The 26,349-nt window shown below is 32.9% G+C and overlaps 2 protein-coding genes across 4 annotated transcripts; both read right to left on the bottom strand.

The window, feature by feature from the left end:
- Positions 1-6,329: 6,329 nt before the first annotated feature.
- On the bottom strand, positions 6,330-9,590 carry LOC107492983 (protein trichome birefringence-like 10). The gene is made up of 4 exons (XM_016114060.3): positions 8,803-9,590; positions 7,947-8,336; positions 7,139-7,297; positions 6,330-6,940 (listed from the first exon to the last, which is right to left on the bottom strand). The coding sequence occupies exons 1-4, from the start codon at positions 9,261-9,263 to the stop codon at positions 6,730-6,732; spliced, it is 1,221 nt and encodes a 406-aa protein (XP_015969546.1). The 5' UTR covers positions 9,264-9,590; the 3' UTR covers positions 6,330-6,729.
- An 11,886-nt stretch (positions 9,591-21,476) lies between these two features.
- Positions 21,477-24,452, bottom strand: LOC107492982 (F-box protein At2g27310-like). 3 transcript variants are annotated; one of them, XM_016114059.3, is made up of 3 exons: positions 24,185-24,452; positions 22,617-22,969; positions 21,477-22,442 (listed from the first exon to the last, which is right to left on the bottom strand). In XM_016114059.3, the coding sequence occupies exons 2-3, from the start codon at positions 22,951-22,953 to the stop codon at positions 21,832-21,834; spliced, it is 948 nt and encodes a 315-aa protein (XP_015969545.1). In that variant the 5' UTR covers positions 22,954-22,969; positions 24,185-24,452; the 3' UTR covers positions 21,477-21,831. The 3 variants fall into 3 exon arrangements, with proteins under 3 accessions (XP_015969545.1, XP_052118723.1, XP_015969544.1); XM_052262763.1 differs by lacking the exon at positions 24,185-24,452 and adding an exon at positions 23,297-24,178 and having other exon boundaries at positions 21,478-22,969; XM_016114058.3 differs by having other exon boundaries at positions 21,479-22,969; positions 24,185-24,450.
- Between the last annotated feature and the right edge of the window lie 1,897 nt (positions 24,453-26,349).

Genomic DNA, 26,349 nt, shown 5'->3' with positions numbered 1-26,349 from the left:
ATTTTATTATTTAATTTTTATTTTTATGTAGTATTTGAGTTTTTTCAAAAAAAAAAATTTAAATGACAAAAAATTGCATTTATGTTGTCAATTAAAAAAAATCAACAATGTTTAAAAAATAATAAAAAAATAAACTAAAATAGTCTAAATTTATTTTAATTAATATTTATTAATAATTGTTATAATTAATACATATTAAATAAAGTAAATTTAAACTATTTTTTATTTCTCTAGTATTACTGTATCATATTAAGGATAGAGAGTAATAGTGTACAAGAGCAGTGTGTAAAACTGCATTGCTGTCTTTCTTGATTAGTTACTAGCGTCTTTCTTGATAAGTCTTGAGCTTCAATAATCACTAGCTATATATATATATATAGCAAACTTGGCTTAACAAGTGAGTAATTCTGAAATGAAATGAAACTTGATTACTCTCATTATAAGTCTTTGTTTTGTTTTAATTTTTCTTTTCCTTTAAAACCTATCACTGCTCTTTCTCATAGAGCTGAGCTTACTATGCTTTTTTTCTTTCTCTGAATCTTTTATGGTATCAAGAGCCTATTGCTTAGTTTCAGCTCTACAACGAAAATCATCCTTTCTGATTCAACAAAGAAGACTTTCTCCCCAATTGCTGAAAAACTAAATGAAGATAACTATTCTACATGGAGGTACCTTGCAATTCTCACTATTGAGAGTCTTGGTCTTGAAAGTCATCTCGATCCCTCCAAGATCCCTGAGCAGTTTACAACCGATGCTACCAAAAAAATGATAACAGAATCTGAAGAATACAAAACCTGGTGCCAGAGAGATAGAACCCTCACAACATAGCTCGTTGCTTCCATGACTAATTGCTTCAAGAACAAAGTGATTCACCTCTCAAGATTTTCTAAAGTATATGAGCGAAAATTGATGATTACTTTCAGGCAGCCTCTTCTACTCGTGTTCAAAGTCTCAAGAGTCAATTGAGATTGTGCAAGAAAACAGGTTCCACTGCTGATTACTTGTCCAAAATTCGAAGAATTGTTGACGCTCTATTTACTGTGGGATATGAAGTGCCAGAAGATGATCATCTTCAGGCTATTATTGAGGGTCTTTCTGAAGAATATACAGTGTATATTTCTTCCGTAACAGCAAAGAAAGGGTCTTTTAGGATTGTAGAGGCTGAAGCATTTTTGCTTTCCCATGAAGAAATGCTTGAATGCTTCAAGAAACCAACCTATGGCATGCGTATAGCCCATTATGTGCAGAACCCTTGTCAGAATTTTGATCCCAACAGAGGTAATACTTTTAGAAAAGGACGTGGAGGCAGAAATAATAGAGGAGGAGGCAGATTTGGATACAACAACAATAACACAAGAATGCAGTGTCAACTGTGTGGAAGGATGGGTCATGTGGTATGGAACTGCTATCATAGGTTTGATCAGTCTTTCAACCCTAATTCTGGAAACCCTAACTCATCTTCTCAGCCTCCCTACCTTAATGCTCAACCTCCACCACCCCCTTCAAGTTTCCATCAACCAACTGCATATCTCACAGGCTCTTCCTCCTCCATAAGTGATGATGCCTGGCTTGTAGATTCTGGTGCGAGCCATCACTTGACCCCCGATCCATCCGATTTGCTAACTTCCACTGCGAGCAACAATGACTCCGATCAAGTCTATGTAGGTAATGGGTCAGGTATTGCCATTCCAAACTATAGTTCTTCAATTTTGCATGATCCATGTTCTAATATTACTTTTTGATTGCAAAATTTACTCCATGTACCCCCAAATTTTCCAAAATTTACTTAGCGTTTTTAGGTTTGCAGATGATAATGGTGTCTTTTTTGAATTCTGGCTTGATTTCTGCTTTATTCGTGATCAGGCTACCAGGAAATTTTTCCTACAGGGCATAGCTAGGAATGGGATCTATTCCTTTCACAATCTCAGAGTTCTTAGGCATGCTTCTGAGAAATCTGCTTTGTCTTACAATTCTACCTATTCTCATAAACCTTTTAGTAATAATCATCCTTCTATACAATGTAATTCAGATAGGATTAGCAATCAAGAAACCAATCCTCCTAATTTTTGTGCCTTTAACAGTTCTTGTAACCAGAATAGTAATAATACAATCTTGTGGCATAAAAGACTTGGCCACTGTGCAGTGAAAACAGTTCATATAGTAATGAATCAGTGTTCTATTCCTATCTCTAATTCTGGATCATCTTTACAATATACGTGTGAAATTTGTCTATTGGCTAAAATGCATAGACTTCACTTTAATGAAACTCAAACTACATATCATCAACCATTAGAATGTGTTTTTGCTGATCTTTGGGGACCTGCCCCGGTTAATTCCAGAAATGGAGTTAGATATTATGCATGCTTTGTTGATGGTTTTTCTAAATTTACAGTTATTTTCTTGCTTGAAAATAAATCTCAATCTTTACTAGTTTTTCAAAACTATAAAAAACTTATGGAAAAACAGACATGACACTAGATTAAGGCTTTACAAACTGATAAAAGAGGTGAATTTTTATCTACAGTATTTGTTGATTTTCTGAACACTCAGGGCATTCACCATAGACTGTCGTATCCCTACACACATCACGAACAAGAAAGTGTGGAAAAGAAACACAGACATATCACGAAAATGGGGCTGTCCCTTCTTGCTTCTGCATCTCTTCCCTTCCAATTTTGGGAAGATGCATTTGTTACCTCTGTCTATATCATAAATAGATTGCCTACACAAGTTTTAGACAATAAGAGTCCTTATGAAATTTTATTCCATCATAAACCAGATTTTGCCTTCTTTAAAGTTTTTGGATGTGTTTGCTTTCCTTATTTAAGACATTATAATAAATATAAATTTGATTATAAGTCTGATTTATGCCTCTTTTTTGGATATGATTCTACCCACAAAGGTTACAAATGTATGAATAAGAATGGTAAGATATATCTTGCAAGACATGTAACTTTTATTAAGAATTTGTTTCCTTATCAATCTATGTTTTTGTGATTCCTCAATCCAATTTGCTATAGAAACCGTTTCAGATACTGTAGAATTGACAAAATTTGTAATTGATCATCCTTCATCACTTCCACTCTCTATACAGTAACCTTGTTCTCCAAATTCTCCTCTTCCATTGGTATCACCTAATCCTTCCACTACTCTTGCTCAGCCTGCCTCTCAACCCTTACCAACTCAAACTCCATCACACCATCCTACACCCATTTCTATCACTGACCCTGAGACAAATTTACCTCCCATTACACCTTTAAATACTCATTCTATGATCACCAGATCAAAGGCAGGCACCCGTAAGACTAAGGCATTTGTCACACAAACTACTGACCTTATACATCATATCCCAACTTCTGTCAATCGAGTCTTAACTGTCTACATTGAAAACAGGCAATGGATGCAGAGATACAAGTATTACAGCGATGTCAGACTTGGATTCTCACTGAACTACCACTAAACTCAACCATTATAGGAAGTAAATAGGTCTTTGCTATCAAAAAGAATCAAAATGGTGAGATACTCAGGTATAAAGCAAGGTTGGTAGGTAAATGTTTTCATCAAAAGGAGGAAATAGATTACGAGCAAATCTATTCCCCAGTTATTAGACCAACCACAGTGAGAGTCATTCTAACTATTGCAATTTTTTTAGGTTGGCCATTAAGACAATTTGACTTTAATAATACTTTTTTAAATGGCAGATTGAAAAAGAATGTCTTTATAGTCCAACCACAAAGATATGTTAGTACCAATAGTCATTTAGTTTGCAAACTAAATAAAGCAATCTATGGCTTGAAAAAAGCTCCTAGAGCTTGGTTAAAGACATTAGAAGATACCTTGTTCCAATTTGGTTTTAAGAATATAAAATCAGACATTTCATTGTTCTTCAAAAATAATGAGTCACATGTAATCTATTTATTAGTATATGTAGATGACATTATTGTAACGGGCAATAATTCAAAAGAAATTGAACTATTGATATCTCAATTTAACAGAGTTTTTTCGCTGAAAGATCTTGGCAGGTTTAACTATTTCTTAGGCTTAGAGGTAACTTATCTCCCTCATGGTGACATGATGCTTTCTCAGGCCAAATACACAAGGGAGTTGCTTCTAAAGGTGGGAATGCATAATTCTAAACCATTACCTACACCAATGGCTACAGATGTCAAACTCTTCTTCAATGATTTAGAACCGTTTAAAAATCTAACACAATATAGGTCTATAGTGGGTGCACTGCAGTATCTCACTATGACAAGGTCTAATATCACATTTGCTATTAATCGTGTGTCTCAATTTGTGCACGGTCCAACTTTGCTTCATTGAAAAAGTGTAAAAAGGATCCTCAGATACTTGTAAGGTACGTTGGATCATGGGATTGTGTTCACAAAAGCCGCTGATTTTCAAACTTTCTCTTTTGCAGATGCAGATTGGGGAGGAGATTTGGAGGATAGAAAGTCTATCTCTGGATTCTGTGTATATCTTGAGAACAACCCTATATCTTAGAAGAACAACAAACAAAGTAAAGTGAGTAAAAGTAGCACAGAGACAGAATAGAGGGCTATGTGTGCAGTTCAAACAGAAATTATGTCCATACAGCAGCTTCTACAAGAGCTTCAGATACCTCAAACTGTGGTGCCTACTATCTACTGTGATAATCAGAGTGCATGTCTTCTTGCGGTAAATCCTATACTTCATAGCAGATGTAAGCATTTGGAGATAGATCTGCATTTTCTAAGGGGCCTAGTTAACCAGAAATTTCTTTATATTGTGCATATTCCCTCTTCTGATCAGATTGCAGATTGCTTAACAAAATCACTGTCACAACACCTATTTGATAGGTAATAAGTGCAAACTGAGAGTATTTCAGAACCCATACCTCAGTTTGAGGGAGAATATTAAGGATAGAGAGTAATAGTGTACAAGAGCAGTGTGTAAAACTGCATTGATGTCTTTCTTTATATTGTTGTCTTTCTTGATTAGTTACTAGTGTCTTTTTTGATAAGTCTTGAGTTTCGATAGTCACTAGTCTCATATATATATATAACAAATTTGGCTTAACAAGTGAGTAATTCTAAAATGAAATAAAATTTGATTACTCTAATTATAAGTCTTTGTCTTTGTTTTAATTTTTCTTTTCCTTTCAAACCTATCACTACTCTTTCTCATAGAGTTGAGTTTAATGTTTTTCTTTCTCTGAATCTTTTATATCAAAGTGGTTGACGTACAATTTTTTTTAATTTTAATATAAAATTAAATAATATTAGTCTATTTCATGTATATTCACCTTATTATTAGAGTGTTATTTTAGTGATAACATCTTTCTATAAAAATAATGTTCTAAATTATTAAATAATTATATTTAATTAAACCATTTAAAAATTCAAAACATCATCAATTATTAAAGTAGTCATCGTTATTATTATCATATGCACGTTATCTAATAACCAATAGTGGGATCATTCATCGTTACCAACATTTTGCTATCATTTTTATTTTGGATCTAATCTCTCATATGACATATTTTTTAAATTTATTTCACATTGTTTTGCGAGAATATTGTAGTCCTTATGAACTATGCCATGTTACATTCACACGTACTCTTCTTTTCCGCGTTTTTAATATTGAAAATTAGTATATATTATTATAATATTTCTTTTATTATCTTTATTTAGGGGTCTGCATGTCTTAGCCAAGCTTTTTCAATCAGTGATTAGGATCCAACAAATCTACCATTTCTCTCTTAAAAAAAAAAAAGTTTGGGTGACAAAGAAGTGCCTTAGGTTAATAGGTAAAATAATGTCTAAAAGATCACATGCATTAATTTAGTCCTTAAAAAATTAGAAACTTTTTGAGTCTAATTGATCCTTTTAATAGTTCGATAATAACATGTCCATAGATTATTATATGACATATAATTTAATTGACAAAAAAATCAATTTGATTTAATATTGTATTTTTTAAGACCAACATAAAGTATTTGATATTTCGGGGATGAAATTGATGTGATCTTAATATTTTAAGGACTATTATAACCATTAAATTTGATCACAAAAAAGTAAACAAAACTAAGAAAAATGAATTTTCCCTATCTATTTGATGTTTCATAGAAAAAGGAAGAAATTAACTAATGCAAAGTATAAAAAAATAAATTAAATGCCAAGTTCCAGAAAAATCAATTCTCAGCAACTTTGTGTGATTCGTATGCACTATATATAAATAATTATTGGAAGTTGTTGCAGATTACATGAAAGTTGTAAACACGCAACAACAGTATAGTACAGCTGAATTGAATAAACAAACACCGAAAACAGAAAAGCACCATGCAAGAATTATATGGTAGGAAAATTTTCTGTATAAACCAAAATACTGTTTTTTTATGTACAAAACAATAACATCAATGTCTCCACTATGCTTCTTAGTACCAACAACTTATGAAATTTACAAAGAATTTTTCCAAAACAAAAAATTGTTGTATGCCTTGTGAATTCTGATCCATCAAGCTCGTCTCTCAGTGAGTATGATTTCCCCACCTACAAAGAGGGTCAAGCAATGATTTTTCCAGGAAATTAAAAACAGATGGTTAGAAGCATCCACACCCAATTCAGCTTGCAGCTCCATGTCACTCATCAATCAATGAATCACGGAGAAGAAGGTGGCAGCAAAGATATGCGAGCAAAAGCTCTCTCGCATAAATTTGCATATTCGATGTGGACTGACTGAGTATACTGATTATAGTGAAACTTGGGAAAATTTTGGTGCATTCCTCTTGAGAAGAAGTGCATAGAGAATCTCATTCCAAGAATCAGGAACACCTTCGCGGGCGTGCTCTGACAAGACATCAACAATAGTTCTTGAATGACTGTCAGATACTGCTGGCAATGAGCCTAAATCAGGCAGTGTTTCCGAGTTACAACCACCACCGGTGTTCCAATCACCACCCCTGCATTGCCGAACCAATTACTAAATCAACAACTTAGAACCAAACAGCAATGCACTATCCAGTTAAACTATTTCAGTAAGATAAAAGAATATGAAGCTGCTAAAAGCAAGGACCAAGAAAATTACAGATTGATTCAGACATAATTTAAGCAAACAAAGATCTAATTACGGGTAACTCTGCTTGAAAGTTTAGGCAAACCTGAAATGCACGGGAGAATAAGTTCGGAAGAGGACATAAGATTTGTTCATGTTTACTTCTCTGGCAATCCAATCAATCATCGTCTCCACCGATATTCTGAACGCATCTGTTATGGTCAAATTCATGTCCACTTCCTCTCCTATTTGGAAGTAACAACCCCTAAGTAACAAAATGAGCCCAAAATCAAAGTCACAAATACTTCCAACTTAAACCATGACAACTTGAATACAGAAACAAAAATATTGTTACAAAATGTTAACAATGTAATCTAGAACCACGAATTTGCAAGTCATGCTAAATGGAGCATAAATCATTTTAACTTTTCAATATCAAGTGAAACTAGCAAAGTTTAAGTTGGAATTCACACTTCCCTTTTTCTCGTTACATTCTTTGGAGCATGAAACCAAAGCAAAATTTGATTTCCCCAAAAGACTGAAAGCTCAATTGTCAAAAAGCTCATACAAATAAAGATCCTAGTTCAGTTCATGGAAACCTTTACATAAGTTTTCAATACAATGAAACTAGTTGCTTGCAGGTATTCACAACTAAAGAAGTATATCAAAGCCGTCATATAAATGCAATCCGTCCTTGCTAGTATTAGTGTTCCTGTTCTGTGGTAAGAAATTATATCAATGTACCACAAGAATTCTCTTCAAAATAAATATTATACAGATCGAGTGACCAATGTCTTTCTGTTTAGATGTGCTTATTTGGAAATCAAAATCCAAAAGAAGAGGGTACTCAAAGATTGAATCAATAATAAGAGTAATCTAGCCAATTGGGATAATAGATCAAGAAAATTCCTTACATTTTAATAGTCTTCTCATAGTTCCACCAATGTCCGGTATTGAAAATCAGCACATCTGCATCTCTCCACCGATGAGCAGTCCAGTCCATATGATCCAGTCTCAAAGTCAATCTCACCCCTTCAGGTGCTCCTGGAGGAGGATGTCCCTGCACGACCAGATACGTCGATCTGTAGTACTCAACCGTGCAGTTGTAATCTTCAAACATGAACGACAAGAAGCCTGTATGCTTTGTGATTGGACTCCCATTAACTTCATAGATTTTACTCTTGTTTGCCACGGCAGAAGAAAGCATGCAAAGAAGCGATTCCCATTGGTTCCTTCCAATTGAATCTCCAACGAAAACTAGCCGCTTATCGCGTAGAGTTTCCAACATCTTGGTTGCATCAAATCTTTTGCAAGTGCAGGACATAGTACATATGTTACATTCCAAGAACCAAGTGAAAATTACTCAACAACAAAAGTGCTTTTTAATCATCCATTTGGAACAAGAAAATCAGACAAATTAGTTAATGGCAAATGAAGGGCCATGATTGACAATGTCAACAAACTTCTTCAACAGAAACATTCTTCCTTTATAATCAATGTGAAAACTCATCCTAATTCACTTCAAGTACTAACAACCAATCCCTATTCAATAGAAGTAGCCAACAGTAGTTAATTAGAGAATCCTTCCTAGAGTGTGATGCCTTAATGAATCAGCTACCAGACAAAAGTTAAGTTCCAAAACCATTCTTTCTTAAACTAACAACACCACCCACATAAACAGAAAAAGGAAATTCCTTGTCTTTTTGTTCCACCAACCATAACCAAAATCCAAAACAAGAAGAATAAATAAGTTAAAGGGAAAAAGAGAACCTGGGCAAGTTGCAAGCTTTGGGGTGCCATCGCCATTTGGTGTAGAAGGAATCAGGTCTTCCATTCTCAAAGCATCGAAAACCTTGATCAAGGAAGGAGCAATTGGCAGAGTGGTAGAGAGGGTAGGACTCATCCCAAACCCAGTTACCATCATAAACATTGCATTGATCGCCCTCTTTGGAGAGAAACTGAACCAGTGGAGGAGCAGCGGAAGAAGAGGAAGAAGAAGAAGGGAGGTGGAGACCGAGAAGCGTAGTTCCCCAAGAGCGTAAGCCTCTGTAATCGAGGTAGAAGAAGCAGGAGAGGAAGACGAGGAGGGTGAGCAAGAAGAAGCTAGCTATGCCAAGAGAAGGTTCTAGAGGCTTGAAACGCTTGAACTTGGTGAGTAAATCGCAGTGGGTGTTGGGTGTTTCAGTTGAAGGCTTGCTCATATCGGTGGGTTTTGTGATGAACATTAACATGAATCATGAATGGTGGTTGAAATGAAAGAGAAGATATACAGAAAGAATTCAAGGTTGAGACTTGACAGAAAGAGGGAAAGTGGGGTCCAGCGACTAAAACGGCATTGAAGAACCCTCGGAGTCAGACGAATTAATGGTTAGTTTGATTGAATGAGTAGGTTTTTAAGTATGGATTAATGTTGAAGGTTGAAGAAGAAGAAGAAGAAAGAGGGTAGTGGTGAATATGGGGCTACTGAATGCTGATAACCGACCACTGTAAGAAGGAGAAAGTGGAGAGACCAAAAGAGAGAGAGAGAGAGAGAGAAGAAGAAGAATTGAATATTGGTATTTTTATTTTCCTACAATTTTTGGTCCCCATGGATGGGCGCCATTTTATTTATTACTTTTTATTTATTACTAATACATAAATTATAAATAATTATCCAAATTAGTTTACAAAAATTTTTAAGATTGAATACTTTTAGATGTGTTTGATTTTTATTTTTATTTTTATTTTTAATTTTATTTTTATTGTTTTTATTTTTGTTATAAAATCTTAAAAATAAAAATAAAAAATAAAATCGTAAATTAAATACACTCTTAGTCTTTTCGTTTTTAAAATACATAAAAAAATTCTCTTAAATTTAATTTCAATAAACAAATTTGACCTTATTTTTCTGTCAATAATAAACAAAAAATGTTGATATGAAAATCTCAAACCTAAATTAGTACATATGTTGTATTGTATTGTATTATTTTTTTTATTTTATATTATTTATATGTATGGATAACTGATTTGTCGTATGTATTAGTTTAGACTTTTATGTTAATATTTTTTGTTTTTATCATTGATGAAAAAATAAGATTAGAAACTGACTTATCTATCGAAATTAAATTTAAAAGAATTTTTAGTGTATTTTGAAAATTAAAATATTAAAATGTCTAATTTTAAAATTTGAAAGACTAATTTAAATAATTATTTATAAATTATTTATTTATTCTTTTCTTCTGAATTAGTTATCTTCTTAATCGTCTTATTAAGTTAATAAAATAGCCTTGGGCGAAATAAAAATATGTTGGAGAATTCAATGTTATTCATTTTGGGGGAACCTGTCTAGTGTTTTTCTTTTTTTTTAAACTAAATGGTCAACTTACTAAACTGATAATTTACTCTTTTATAAAAATAGAATTTCACTAATATGTATTCTGAAAATATATATTGAAGTTACCAATTAAAAGTATTTATTTCTATAGGAAATGTATATAATTTAATTCTTTAATATATTTTTTATGTATTAGTCAACAAAAAATATATTTTATCTATATTTATTAAAATAAAAAATTATAATTTTTTAGTTCACTTTATTTATTTATTTAATAGTAATATTAGAATTTTCTTTTTCTCTAGAAAATACTAGAATAGATTTAAAAAAGCCATTAATTATAAGATTAAAGTGACAACTATATTATCAAGAATTTTGACTTCGGACTAATTAATTCTTAAAAAAAATCAATTAGATTATTTATAATAGTAAACAGTGGACATATATATGTCATTTCGTTAATAAATAGTATGAAATAAAATAAAGATGTCTATATATTTTATTATGTATAGTAATGTGTGTCACATGAGCATAAAAATAATATAATTTTGGATCATCAAGCATTCGTTAGCTTTTAAGTTTTTACATAATTTTTATCAACTGTTTTTTGTTACCACAAATTTAAAAAAAAAAATTATTATCTACTTAACGATCTTTTATAAATAGATACGTCACAATAATTAATATTACATATATTATCCTTAAATTTTATATGATGAATTGATAAAAAAACATAATATGACCATAATTTACTATTTTAAAAAATTAAACTAATATTTTAAAAAAAAACTAATTAGTACGAAATCCAAAATTTCAAGGACTTAATTGCCAATTTTCTCTAATTATAAACATTAGTGACAATAAACGTGTATGCTCTCTTTCTTTAACTTTTTTTTTCCGGATAAAAGAATAAAAATAATTATTTTTTATAAATTTCAACAAATAAATAAAAAATAAAAGAAATAGTTATTTCTAAAATATACTTATTTTCCTCAAAAAATTGGAACAAACGAGCCGAGTATGTATTAGAGCCTGGAGGTGATTAAAACATGTTATGACTTTTGATTCGTTTAAAACGTGGAAGAAGCGCACCATTCTCGTTTGAATTTAAGACTTTGGAGCTTTTAATATTTGTCGTAGAAATTAGAAAGTTGGGATAAGAAATATTTAATACTTAAGATTTTGTTAATACTTTCAAAACATGCAATAATGTTCTCTAATTCTTGAGTTTTATTTATTTATTCATGGATGACAACCTTAATTTAATAATTAGTAAATAGATTTTGAGCCCATGCCTCTTTAGACTTAAACCCATCTTTTCCGCAATACTTTACATCAATTTATTATTTAATTTGTATCATGTTGAATAATGGTCCCTTTTTTTTATGCCAACATTTCAAGTCTTTATTGTTTGATTAAGAATTAAACTATTACGAGTCTCATAATGTATTTGGCATATATCCGGCATCATCATCATCAATTCATCATCATAATAATGTTTCATTAAATCGCCTAAACTAAAGTCTGTACGGTCCATTAATTATTCCTCTTATTACCTAACATTCAGGCTTCAGCCTAATATTAAGACTTAGAAGCTAATTTGACCTAATAAATTTAAATTTCTTGTTACATATTTTATGAGGTATTAACTTGTCAACAACACTGTAGAAATTATTAGTTGTTGTTGATTGTTAAATATATAACATAATCAAATAGAATTCAGAAATTTAATGGCAGGTTTAAATTTCTTTTTCAGATGATTGAGAAATTAAGTTATCATTTAGGGCATGGAGGGATCATGTATAGAATTGCACATACATAGACATCTCAATTTAATTAAATTAGGTCATGCATAGCACATCTATCTCAATCTAATTAATAAGAAAAAAAAAATCAAATATATTCATATTGTTATATACATTTTTGTATTACATTTTGGTGTGCATACTTTTCATGCATATACACATGTGAACAGAAACCCAATTTATTAAGCTATTAACAAATTGAATTAGTTCATGAAATTGGTTTCTATATGGTGGACCCATAATAATGGGAAGGCATGGAAAATATTGTATCTCTCTTTTGGATTGATTTCGAATTTCACTTAATAGGTTAATAATTGATAAAAGGCACTTATGAGTTATGATGTATGATGTATGAATATTAATACGATATAGTATGTAATAGTATTTAAGTATATTCAAATATATCTAATTCTTTTTTATTTTTTAATAAGATATTATTAAGTACAACAGATATATGTGTCAAATGAATATCCATAAATGTTGTGACGAACACTCAGATACAACAACTCAATGAAGTATCCATACTTGATAGGTTATGGCTAAAACCTACACCTTCAGCATTAAAATGAGAAGCATGGCACCTTCTATTGCTGATGCAAATCACGGGATTTTAATATTTATGCATCTTTAACGAAACCGCCAAAAACAAAAACCAGAGGTTCTAAGTTCTAGCAGAAATGGCCCAATATGATAAAACCAAAATACTCAATTTTGTCCTCCGTTATATTATAAGCTTATATTTACGTTCACTGACCCATTGTCCTCTTCTATTGATTTTACGATTGTGATTTGTGAACCAATTTTTAGTGAAAAACAAGTATCTGCACCGAGTAACCATAATGTCCTTCGAAATGGGCTCAAACCCCATAGAAAAATAAAAAAGGATGAAGCCCCAAAAGAAAATAAAATGGGCTTAAATTCATAACATGTCTGATCCAATAATCCAAAGCAGGTGGGTGGAATGTATGTGGTATCGGGTCAGGTGGGGGGGGATGGGTTTTGGGCAATGCCCAAATTCAAAAAAAAAACACATTAAAACAAGTTAGATTAGTTTAGTAATTAGTTCACTAGTCTATTTAAATAAATATTAGAGTTTAAATCCCACTTTATACATACAGCATTTTGTTGATCAATAATAAACCCCTAAATAAAATTCCAATCTATTATCCTTTACGTTTCGGATTAGAGATATTATAAAAAACTGAAGAAAAAAAATTTAAAGATTCTTTTTGTCAGATTTTTTTTTTAAAATTCAATAATACTATCTAAATACGTTAAATTGAAAAAGTATTTTAAATTTTTGAAAAATTCAAGTGGGGTGCTTGTTTTAAAATTGAAAAAACATTCACTCCAAACGTAAAATCAATAATGAAATTACCATTTAAAATCTACATAGAAAGATAACACTTAGATTAAAAAAGTATTAGACGAACAAACATTTTTATAATTAAGTCAAGATTGGTGGATTAGTTAAGTAAATTGTGTTAGTTCTACCAGTAGCTTTATATTTACACAGCTGATTATATGATATAGGAGATAAAATTTACTATTTGTTATATTATTAATATGTCAGTAGCATAAAAAAAATTAACAAAATAATAATTTTATTAAATTTATATCGTTTAAAAACTAAATTAAGACATTAAATTTTTTAAAAATAAATAAATTCGTATTTTTTTTCCCATAACCATCTTAAGCATTAAGTATTATATATCCTATGTACTGAGTCAATGAAAGTTTGTCAAGTCCCATAAGAAAATGGTGGTGGCAAGGCACATGGAAGTTGCCAATTTTTGTGTGACATTCATGTGTGAATGCTTGAAGATAGGCACATAGGTCTAATTGATTCAGATTTTAGAAGAGATCCAAAGTGTTGGTCCCAAATAGCTGCGACACACGTGGAACTTTTTGGCATAATCCTTGCCTTGCTTTTAGCTTATCTTATTATTATTACAATGCTAAATCAGACTGAACCATTGAATTTGCATGTCCAAAAACGGTACCTCTTTATTCAATTTTATGAGAATCTTTCTTGAGGAAATAAACTAATTAAATTGACGGTGCTATCAGTATTTTGTTTTCAATTAAAAGGTCTCTCACTTTCTCTATTCTTTAATATTACATTTAAAAGAGAGACTAGGATTGAGATGTCGGAATTAGGAGATAGAAATTAAAAAATTAAGATTAAATTAAATTTTTATATTATATTTAATATAAAATATGTTGAATTGAGTTATGTATTTATGACTAATTATTATATCTAATATAATATAAATATAAAAATTAAGTGATCAATTTAAAATTTAAAAAATTAAATAAAAATATTTTTTTAAAATATTATTGTTTTAGAAATTTCAGTATTTTCTATCTCCATTTTCTAGAAGTATTGAAATGATTAAAATTTTGTGTTTTAGGACTGAAATTTTAATTCTAATATCTAACTATTAAATATAATACTGAGTTTCAATTCTAATTTTAATTTCAATATCTAAAAACAAACACTACCTAATTATACTCTTCTTTATAATATTATAGTTTTTGGCTTGCATCAGGTTTAACACATGCATGATCATATATATTCATAGTATAATTGTCATATGAAGACCTTGTAAAGTTGTAATATAATATTTCTTTAGAATTAAACCCCACAAGTGAAAAAAAAAAGTGAAATTGAAAGGGCATTGATAAGTTAAAGTTGTTAGTAGTTTGGTGATATGCATATTTACATGCATAGGACATGTGACTAAATATTCCACCTACTAACTAACTGCCATGACTAAATATACCCCCCAATCTAATAACTACCACTGTCCCACCTTTAAACAAAACCAAAAGTGAAAAAAAAAAAAAGAAAAAGAAATAAGGTTGCATTTGACCAGAAGACATTTATGAGTCGAGCTTAGTTATGGTGTAATTGGTTAGACAGTTTTCAAAGTTTAAAGGAAGAGTACAATGAGGTGCTGAATTCTTATTAGTTATTACTTACACAACCTTTAAACCATGAGGATGGTCCTTCATGATTTTCTTGTAAGTTTTGATGCTTCACTCAATCACAATGAATTGACCAATGTTAATGTTAAATTTACATGTGAGCATGGAGAAGAACAAGAACAGAGAAGCCAAGAAGGAATTGAGAATTGAACTTTTATAATGATGAGACTCAAAGAATACAAAGCTATAATTTGCTATTTATACAAATACTACTTCTAACAGAATGCTATAGCTGCTCTAACTAACTATACAGCTCAACATGTGCAATCAAACCTACTACTAACAATTTTCTATACAAAGAGAAATAATAGCTAAAATTAACAAATTCTAACTAATAGAATAAATATCAAGTAACACCCTCCCGTAAGCTTGGAGCATTGGGAGAAAAGAGATCCAACAATCCAAGCTTAGAATAACCTGCATTGAAAGGCCCAGGAGCAAGAGGTTTAGTGAGAATATCGGCAGCTTGATTATTGGTGGAAATGGGAAGAAGATGAATCAACTTTTCTTGCAATTTGTCACGGACGATATGGCAATCAGCTTCGATATGCTTGGTACGTTCATGAAACACAGGATTAGTTGCAATGTAAATAGCTGAATTGCTATCACAGTATAAATTAATAGGCTTTGTGATTGGAACACCAAGATCTTGAAGAACATAGCTCAGCCATTGGGCTTCTCTGGTGGCCAGAGCTAAAGCTCTATACTCTGCTTCTGAGGAGGAGGCTGCAACTGTAAGCTGTTTCTTACTCTTCCAAGTAACCAATGATGGTCCCAAATAAAAACAATATGCCGAGATGGATCTTCGAGAGTCAACACAACCAGCCCAGTCAGAGTCAGAGAAACCAGTAAGTTGCAAATCAGATTCTGCAGAGAAGAAGAGGCCTGCAGCAGGGGAACCTTTTACATAACGCAGCACTCTATGTGCCGCCTTCAAATGCTCAGTAGTGGCGCAGTCCAAAAACTGGCTTAGCTTCCCAATGGCATAGCTTATATCAGGCCTAGTATTTGCTAGATATAAAAGCTTGCCCACAATTCTTCTATATTGACTAGAATCAGTGAGCAATTTTCCAGCAGTTTTACTAAGCTTTGCTCCATAATCGATGGGAGTGGTGGCAGGTTTGCACCCTTCAAATCCTGTTTCCTTGAGTAAATCAAGAACATATTTTCTCTGGTACAAAGCAATTCCTGTCTTAGATCTTGCCACTTCTAGACCAAGGAAGTACTTCAAGTCTCCCATGTCTTTTATCCGAAATCTCTCATGAAGAACATCTTTAACTGAGTTAATTTCATTTAGATCATCACCTGCCAATACTAAATCATCGACATACACGAGAATTGCTGTGAATCCAAGTGAAGTAGTCTTGGTGAAGAGGCTGTAATCTGATTTACATTGAGTGAATTTTAACTCGAGTAAAACTGATTTGAGCTTGCAATTCCACTGCCTACTCGCTTGTTTCAATCCATACAAGGACTTTTCAAGCTTGCAAACTTGACCAGGCGAAGCTTCCAAACCTAGAGGCACCTTCATATAGACCTCCTCATCAAGTTCACCATGTAAAAATGCGGTGTTGACATCAATTTGTTTAAGGTGCCACCCTTTTACTGCTGCAACAGCAAGTACCACTCTCAAAGTCCCTAGCTTTACTACAGGACTGAAGGTATCTCGATAGTCAACACCAGCCACTTGTGTGAATCCTTTGGCAACAAGTCTTGCCTTATGCCTCTCCACTGTACCATTTGGGTGGTATTTGGTACGAAAGACCCATTTACATCCAATTGCTCTCTTTCCAATTGGCAAAGAAGTTAGCTTCCATGTTTTGTTTTCTTCCAAGGCAGTTAGTTCAGCTCTTATTGCCTCTTGCCAACAAGTTTGAGTGATTGCATCCTCATAAGTTTTAGGCTCTAAATTTTGAATAGCAACAGAAAATGCAAAATGCATGGGAAAAAACCTAGTATAAGACAAGACATTAGAGAGAGGATACCTTTGAGCAGTAAGCTGCGATGAGGGTGAAACAGTGTTGATGGTTTGACACTCATAGTCCTGCAAGTATGCAGGTGGTTTAGTTTGCCTAGTTGATCTCCTTACATCAGCAACTTCAGGCATAATGGAGGATTCAGGCAGAGCAGCAGAATTATGAGTTGAAAATTCTTCATGTGATGCAGATGTGGTTTCCAAATGATCATGAATTTCAGGATAAGGGAGAATTTCATCAGTTTCATTTAATTCAGAGGAAGCATTATCTTCCTGCTGGCTGAGATTTGGGTGATGCAAGCTTGGTTGAGTGGCTGCATCATCAGTGTTTAAAACTTGTATCTGACTCCCTTCTAAAAATTCATAATCAAAGGGATGAGATGCAACATGAGATGAATGAGAGGAAGCTGAAAAATTATCATTGTTGGCATTATTGGAGTGACAGTAAGGAAAACAATTCTCATAAAATTGGACATCCCGAGATAAGAAAATCTCTCGAGTTTGTAAATCAAAGAGCAGGTATCCCTTTGTGCCCTCCCTGAATCCAAGGTGTAAACACTTTCTTGCTCTTGGATCCAGCTTGCCTCGTTGTCGTGCAAGGCTGCCAGCATATGCTAAACAACCAAAGACTCTGAGAAGGGAAAGATTTGGCAAAGTCTTATAAAGAACTTGATACGGAGACTTGTTTTGCAAAAAGGGTGTTGGCAGTCGATTAATTAAATAGACCGCATGTCCAACACTGTAATTCCAAAAAGATTTTGGCAAATGAGCATGAAACAAGAGAGTTCTAGCCATAGCAAGAATGTGTTGATGCTTGCGCTCAACAATGCCATTCTGCTGTGGAGTTTCCACACAAGTTCTTTGGTGAGATATGCCATTAGAGCTGTAGAAAGTAGGCATTAAAAACTCAGGCCCATTATCTGTGCGAATTGTTTTAACCACTGCATTAAATTGGGTTTTAGCAAAAATGACAAAATCTTTAACCAATGAAGAAGCCTCAGCTTTAGTTTTCATGAATAAAATCCAAGTAAATCGAGAACAATCATCTACTATAGTGAGAAAATAACGCTTCCCAGTAAAAGAGGGAACAGAAATAGGTCCCCAAATATCAACATGAATGAGGTCAAGTACATTAGCTGTAGTACTAGAACTAACAAAAAAAGGTAATCGCTTTTGTTTGCCAAGATGGCAAGAATGACACGGTTCTGTATGTTTTGCACAATCAATAAACTCAAAATTCTTTTGCAATGCAACAAGCCTATCATGAGATGGATGCCCTAATCTAACATGCCATAAAGACTGAGAGAATTGGCTGCAGGAAGTTGCTGTGATGTGAGGAAGAGCTTTGACTTCTTTGTGCAGAATGTACAAACCATCAACATTGCTAGCTGCACCAATCATCTTCAAAGTGTGCAGATCCTGTATCTCACAAGCCTTGTCAGTAAAACTCATTTTGCAATGTAAAGATGCAGTAAGTTTCGAAACTGATATGAGTTTGAAGTTAAAAGTGGGAATAAACAATGCATTAGTGAGAAAAAGATTGTCAGAAAACATAATGGTGCCCATGATGCAGCTAGTAGTGAGTGCTCCATTAGGTAATTTGACAATAATTGGATCAACTTTGAAGTAATTTTGAAAATCTGCCAGGGTATATGATACATGGTCAGTAGCTCCAGTGTCAAGTACCCATGGCTTGTGTTTATTGATTGAAATATTTAGAGCTTTGACATGAGAATCAAATTGTAAAATGTTTACCATTCTACCTTTATAAGGAGAAGGATTTGCTTTGGCTGAAATCTGGTTGACACTATGAGAATGAGGCACATCTTGTTTGCTGAGTAGGGCTAAAAGAGCTTCTCGTTGCTCTGGAGTGAATTCATTAATGGTTGGTTCACCTCTAACCAATTGTGGAACACTAAAGTCATCATTTTCATCTTCAGGATTGTCTGCTGCAGTTATACAATTGAGGACAGGAGACTTTTTCTCAAACCGGGGTTTGAAGTTAGGTGGATAACCATGCTTCTTATAGCAATTATCCACAATGTGTCCTGATTTTCCACAATGAGTGCACTGCAATTTGATGCGATTTTGCCCCTTTTTAAATGGATTTATACCTTTGTTATCAGGTTGAGAAGAGGCTGCCAGAATCTTAGCATCTAAGGCATTATCAAAGCTGAACAGCTGCCTTTCTTGCTGAGTGATCATTGACAGAATTCTATTCACACTAGGCAAATCATCCATTAACATAACCTGTGACTTAATAGTTGAATATTGCTCTCCAAGACCACGCAAAAACTTGGTGACTCTGTCCTCTTCCCTGTGTTGCCTAACATTGCCTAAGCCACATTCACATTTAGCACAATCGCAACCAGGTATACTTCTAAAATCATCAATCTCTTCCCAAAGATTTTTCAGTTTGGCAAAATAAGCTGTAACAGATAAATCCCCTTGTTTTAATGCATAAATCTCCTCATTCAATTCAGCTACTCGAAACCTATCACCCTGATAGTAGCGATGCTTAAGGTCATTCCATAATTCGTAACCTATGTTGTTCCAAAGAACACTCTGATAGATTTCTGGACTAAGGGAAAGGTTAATCCAAGCAACTACATAGGTATTGCATCGTTGCCATGCCTTGAAATTAGGATCAGTTTTCTCAGGTTTCAGGATAGTGCCATCAATAAATTCAATTTTATTTTTGGATGTAAGAGCATTAGTCATAGCTTTGCTTCACGCACTGTAATTTGAACCAGTAAGGATTACATTGGTAATAGATATACCTGGATTTTCAGAAGGAAGTATGTAATAGGGGCTTGAGAGATCTTGATTCGGACTTGTCTTGTTGATATGGCTCTGGATCTGTGCCACTTGACTAAAGAACGCTGCGAATTGCTGCATGTCCATCGCAGGACCACCTCCTGTGGAGCCATCACTTGAATTTGATTTTCCTTCCATTGCTACGAAGATACCAGAGGCGGTTGTAATCTTTCTCTCTTGATCTCGTTGATCGGAAACTCGTTATCTCTCCTTAACGGGAAGACAGTTAGACAACAAAGCTCTCATCAAACTCTACGGTGTGAGTTCAAGAAAGAAGAAGAAAATAAATAGATGAAGAAGAAGAGTGGATGCTGAGATTTCAAATAGGTATGAAGAAAAGAGAGAAGAAATTGTGTGAGTTCAAATCAAATGAAGGAAAAGGGGAAAAATAAAATTCACGAGTCAAGAACAGCGAACGAGCGTTTCAACTGTAAAGCTGGACTCATCATCCTTCTCTAATCACGTCAACGAATTGTGAATTAGAGAGCAAGTTTGTCATCCTTCAATCAGGATCTCAACGTTCCTCCATCCACGCTCACCCCACCATGTTAAATTTACATGTGAGCATGGAGAAGAACAAGAACAGAGAAGCCAAGAAGGAATTGAGAATTGAACTTTTATAATGATGAGACTCAAGGAATACAAAGCTATAATTTGCTATTTATACAAATACTACTTCTAACAGAATGCTATAGCTGCTCTAACTAACTATACAGCTCAACATGTGCAATCAAACCTACTACTAACAATTTTCTATACAAAGAGAAATAATAGCTAAAATTAACAAATTCTAACTAATAGAATAAATATCAAGTAACAGTTAACATGCACATATAATATTATGAAAAAAGAACAAATAGCTTATTGACTTTTGGATTAACTGACATTTAAGTTTTTGAGGATTTGAAAATATAATTAAGTTTCTAACATTCTCAAAATTTGGACAAATCGATTTCTCTGTTCACTTGAGTCTGTCAGATCTAACGAAAAAATCAAACATAACTTCAGTTGTACTGACCTGGCCGATACATGGATACATATGTGGAAGAGTTTTTAAAATTAGACAAATTAGATCCAATAATCGATATGTCCAGGTTTTAAAAAAGCCAAGAATTTAAATATATTTTTAAATTCTCAGAAAATTTAAATGTCCATAAGTCAAAAGGTCAAAGATTTATTTATCTTTTTCTATAATATTATTAAAGGTAAAAAATAGAAAGTAAAATATTTTAAATCCTAAAATTCTAAATCTTCAACTTTTAGTCCTAACACTCTTTACTTAATAAGAAGCTTAAAAGATAAATCCAATGAAATTCTTCTGGCAAATTTATAGCCCAATAAAATTAATATAAGAAACTACAAAAATATTATTCGTATATCAAAATCAACCACTAAAACAAATCACCAATATATTTGTATATAAATACATGTCTGATTTAATTTATTTTCAATGTGTATTTGTATTCCAACGTGTATTTTACACTGGCTGATTTTAGTGTACACATAGCATAGCCAAAGAAATTTATGTTCGATTTTAACACGTAGCATAGTCGAAGAAATTTATGTTCGATTTTAACCTCCCAATCAAACACGCCCTAGGATTATTAGGATATTAGTTTAAGGTAAAAACTTAGGTGCAGTTAACAGTTAACTTCATGTAAAGTTGATAGCTTAGGGCCGGTAGATGATAATTTAATCAAATCTATCAAATCATTTAACGACTCTCAGCTATCAACTTCACATCAAGTTGTCTATACTTGAGCTTCCACCTTAATTTAATTCTTTAGTAGAAGCAAGGAAAATCACCCAAAATGGAAGTTGGCAATATGATTACAAATTTTGTTAGAGGAAGCATAATTAGCAGATGTTATGTTAAACGATGAAGTGAAGCACCATTTTCACAGGACACAGTACCAGAATGTCATAAAAGCAGCAATGCCACACAAAATACAAAGCCTATCCAACCTATTTTCATTTCTCATCTTTTCCTTCTTCAACTCATTCTGCACCTTTGAATACATGTGACAAGACTCAAGTGCATCACCATAGTTTTTGCTCCTTTGGCAACTAAGTGCTTTCTTAAGAATATGCAAACTGTTCCTTCCATTAACATGAGCACCTTCCATGTCTTCCAATTGCATGCTCAATTCAGTTAACTTAAGACTAGTTTGAATCCCCTCTGATTCTGTGTGGACAACTCTAAACTTCATGATAAGGATGCACTCCACTACTTGGCAAGGAAGAATTTCCTCGGCCGGGAGAATCGATCCGAACCGGACTACAAAATCATTATCTGTTGGCCAATGCCTTTGGCCACCAAGAGGAAACCAACTAGAAAGATTTGCAGCTTGCTTGATTTTTCTGTTTACTACAATCCAACTAAGCCTGAGTCCATTGCTAAGCTCCTTCCAAAGCTTCCCATCTTTCTTTTCCCTTTCCATGGATGTAATTGCTGGCAGACCATCAGAAATGGAAAGATTCACGGCGCCATCGTTGTTGCCTTCGCTATCTGCATAAGTAAGAATATCAATCTGAAAAGGGCAGTTATAGAACCAATCATCATAGCCATTTGCATTTGGAATACCCAACAGAACTTTGGAACAGATTGGTTTCTCCTTGAACCTAATATCTACAATAGAAACAAAGTTAGATGGAGAGATGCTCTCTGATTCAATCACATCACCATAATATTCGGCTTCGGTCCAATCATCAGGGTACTCAAAGTAGTTGTTGTGATGAAACTCCATAACATCCTTGTTCACAATAAGTGGAAAACTGTCTGCATAGAATTTTCTGAATCCACCAACAGAAGAGATTAAACTTTTGACATCTTCCCTATTGGTTGAAGGCCACATAGATGAGCATACATTTTCCCATAAACTCTCTTCTTTTGAGATGGAGCAAAGTGCAGCACAGGTGCATGCTGCGCTTGCCAATGTCGCGCCATCAAGCCTTCGCAGTATTTCATAGAAGAGGTCACTACTTAAAGAGGGGATGCTCTCAACCGGTGCAACTGACATGGCGATAACACTCTAACTGTCAAACACATGAATCAAATAAGAATCAAAGGGGCATATAATGTTTCGCTAACATGAACAAGACTAAATTACATTGAAATGACAAACCATTTAACTGACTAATTCATCCTTAGACATTCAATATTCAAGCATTGCAGTGGCATGAACATCAATGTACATAACATTCAAGGTTTTAACTGTTTTGAGGTATTAAAGCTATATAACTCCAAAATAAGGTAGGACCAAAAAGGGGGGAAAAAATCACCTTTACCAGAAAAACCATTTGCAACAGGAAAAACAAGGAAAAAGAAAAGTCTAATTCCTAATACAGAATCACAGTATGTACCATGAGGCAGGAAACATCCCAACCCAGATTCCGAATCGAGTGGTTGCCTAAGATGCTAGAACAAAGTCAGTAAGAAACTGGAATATATGTATATATACAGAAATGAGAATATAGTTTCAAACAAAGTCAAGAGTCCAAGACCTTATTGGAATTCAAACTCAAATTAAACAACATCCAAAAGGGTGTGAGCAAAACCTCATAAAGAACAAGATGTTATAACACTCTTCCAAAGCAAGTTCACTGCATGGAAAGCCCATGAGAAAAAATTCCTGAACAATTTCAAAGCTCAACCTATAGAGACCCCAATTCACAGGATAAGTTCTAATCTAGCATAAACTTAATCAAATTGAAATCACTAAGGTAATATTTAGTTCCCATCATGAGATACAGGAGGCAGAGACGTTTGAGGACAAAAAAGAGAAAAAATAATAATAACAATAAATAAATAAAAATTGGACTTTGGAGAAGGACACAAAGCCAATAACTTCAAAATTTTCCTGTTTAGTAGAGACAAAATTTAAGATAATTTCTGATTTTTCCAAAAAATAAAAACATAATTATAAAACTTTGGCAACTGAAACACATAATCAGAAGGTTGAAATTCAAACCAAATGGTTGCTTTTGGGATTAATGACATTAATAGAAGGAATAAGAACATAGCAGGACAAGAACAACACAAGTCATGAAACATTGAAAGAAAGAATATTGTGAAAATATCTGCCAGTACCATATACCATAATCATGTAAATGTGAACAAGTTCATTGCAATCTCAGAACATGCAAAATACCAACCAAACTATGCAACATCCACAAAATTTCTTAACAGAATGTAAAACTCAACAAGTATATACCTTTATGTTTGAATCACACACAAAAGAAACAACAAACCTGAAAAAATGTGAAGGCACAGAGGAAGAAGAACAACAATGGAGAGTCAGAGACAGAGGCAGTGGCAAAGTGAAAGTGAAAGAAGAATGCAAAGTTGTGAACTTTGGAGCAAAGGGTAACACCCAAACACTATATTATTGTTGCTGAGAGAAGATCAAAGATCCCTTTCAATTTTAGTTTCATTTTCATTTGCAGTAATCTAAATTCTTAGGAGTCCTCATCTTGGGGTCATCAATTTCCTACGTTTTCTTCAATCTACCATAAAAATTTTGCCACATCATGCTCATTAAATTTTTGTTAGTTTTTCTCCTTAATTTACATCATGCTAGTAGCTAGTTACTTATAAACTGTACCTAATAAAATATGACTTTAGTAGTGATGAAAGTTTTTGAATTTAGTATTTTAATAAATATGTAATAAATATATTAGAAATTTAAATTTTTAATAATATATCAGTTAATAATTTTAATACGTGTTTTTAAATCACTTGTTAATTAAATTCATAAATATATAATTAAAAATTGCTTGTAAATTAAAATTTTAGAGAAAATATAAGCAAAACAAAGAAGAATTTATGATTTAAAAATTTAAAGTTTAAGAATAAATATGATTATTTTATTTTTTTATTTTTCTTCAAAATTTTTAACAAGTGAACAATTTCTAGAATTTTATTTATGTGTTTTATCGAAAGATAAATGTTATTTTTAAACCATATCTAAACTTGAAAAAAATGTCAAACTTTTATATTCTTAAAAAGGGAAAGTGTAGCATTATTTATTATCAAACTATTTATTTGTTTATTTGAATTATTGTTTGATTATTTTCATATTATTTACTTTGAAAATAAAAATGGTTAGCAATGATAAAATATCTGTTTCTCTTGTCACTGTCCACCAAGTTCATGGGTAAACCAAAATGATGCAAACCTGGTCACATTCTTTTAATGTTTTAAGTCTTGTTTGGTATAGAATGGGAACTTTATAACTACAAAATCAAGAGGGATACAGAAAGTGAAAAAACTAATTAATAAAATATATTTAATTTCTTGTGCTTGGTAAAAGAGAGTGAGCTGGGTCATATAGCTTCATAATCACGAACTAAGCATATATCATAAATTACTAAGTGATAATGTTAGAGAGAAAAAAAACTAAATTATAATTAATAAATATTAAATAAAAATAAAATAGATTTAAACTGTTTTGATTTTTTTTGTCAGGGGTCACTATCAGCGTATAAATCTCGAATGTTCTAAAGAGTATGAGTGTGATATAATTATATAAAGGAAGCAATATATAAGAGAGTGTAAAGAGGAAGGTGAAGTGCTCTTGATCTATCATAATTGCACTTGTGATCATATTTATGACCAACCAAACCCCCTCTACTTTGATCATTTTGTAATGTCTGTTGTTTTTGTAGGGGCTGGGGGCTAAAGATTCTGTCTTCCCTTCACAGTCGGTGCCACTCATTCAATACTTGAAATTGATCTATTTGTTAAGGAATAATTTACTAAAACTATTCATGATGAGTAAATACCGAATGATGATATATTTGGTTCTTCCTTTTAGTTAAATAAGAGATTGAGATTATTTTTTCAGAAAGTGTTAGTATTGACAAAATGCAAGTTCATCATTGTCATTTGAGAAGTTGCAAGAGAACGTCGTGTTTGGTGGCTCGCGATTGATTGAAAGACATTATATTGTTGTAAAATTGTGGGAATTTTTTGGGTCTATATTTGTATGGGTTCAGATTTTGGGACTTTTAATTTGGTGCTATAAAGAACAGGCGATGATGCATATTGTTTTTGCAATAAGAGTCTCCATCAAAATGGACCTAGCCACTAAGTTAGCTGAGAGAGGACGATATGCTCGAGCATGTGTTCAAATAAATTTAGAATTGTCAGTGATCAAGCATATCATTGTGAAAGGTGTAACTCATGTAGTGGAATATGAATGTTTAAATTTAATTTATAATTCTTGTGCTAGTTATGGTCATGATATGGCACAGTGTTTGGGTAGAGACTCCAAGAAAAAAAAGAGTGCTGATTCCGATGCCACCAAGTCCTGGGACGGTACAAAAGCAGTGCCATATCCTAAGCCCAAAACTCACAATTGAAATGAAGTAGAACCTGAAGTGGTAGGTGGCGTTACTGGCGAGAATCCTGCACC

Source organism: Arachis duranensis, chromosome 6 (assembly GCF_000817695.3).
Source record: "Arachis duranensis cultivar V14167 chromosome 6, aradu.V14167.gnm2.J7QH, whole genome shotgun sequence".
Taxonomy (NCBI): Eukaryota; Viridiplantae; Streptophyta; class Magnoliopsida; order Fabales; family Fabaceae; genus Arachis; species Arachis duranensis.
This window is presented reverse-complemented; position numbering and strand designations above follow the sequence as displayed.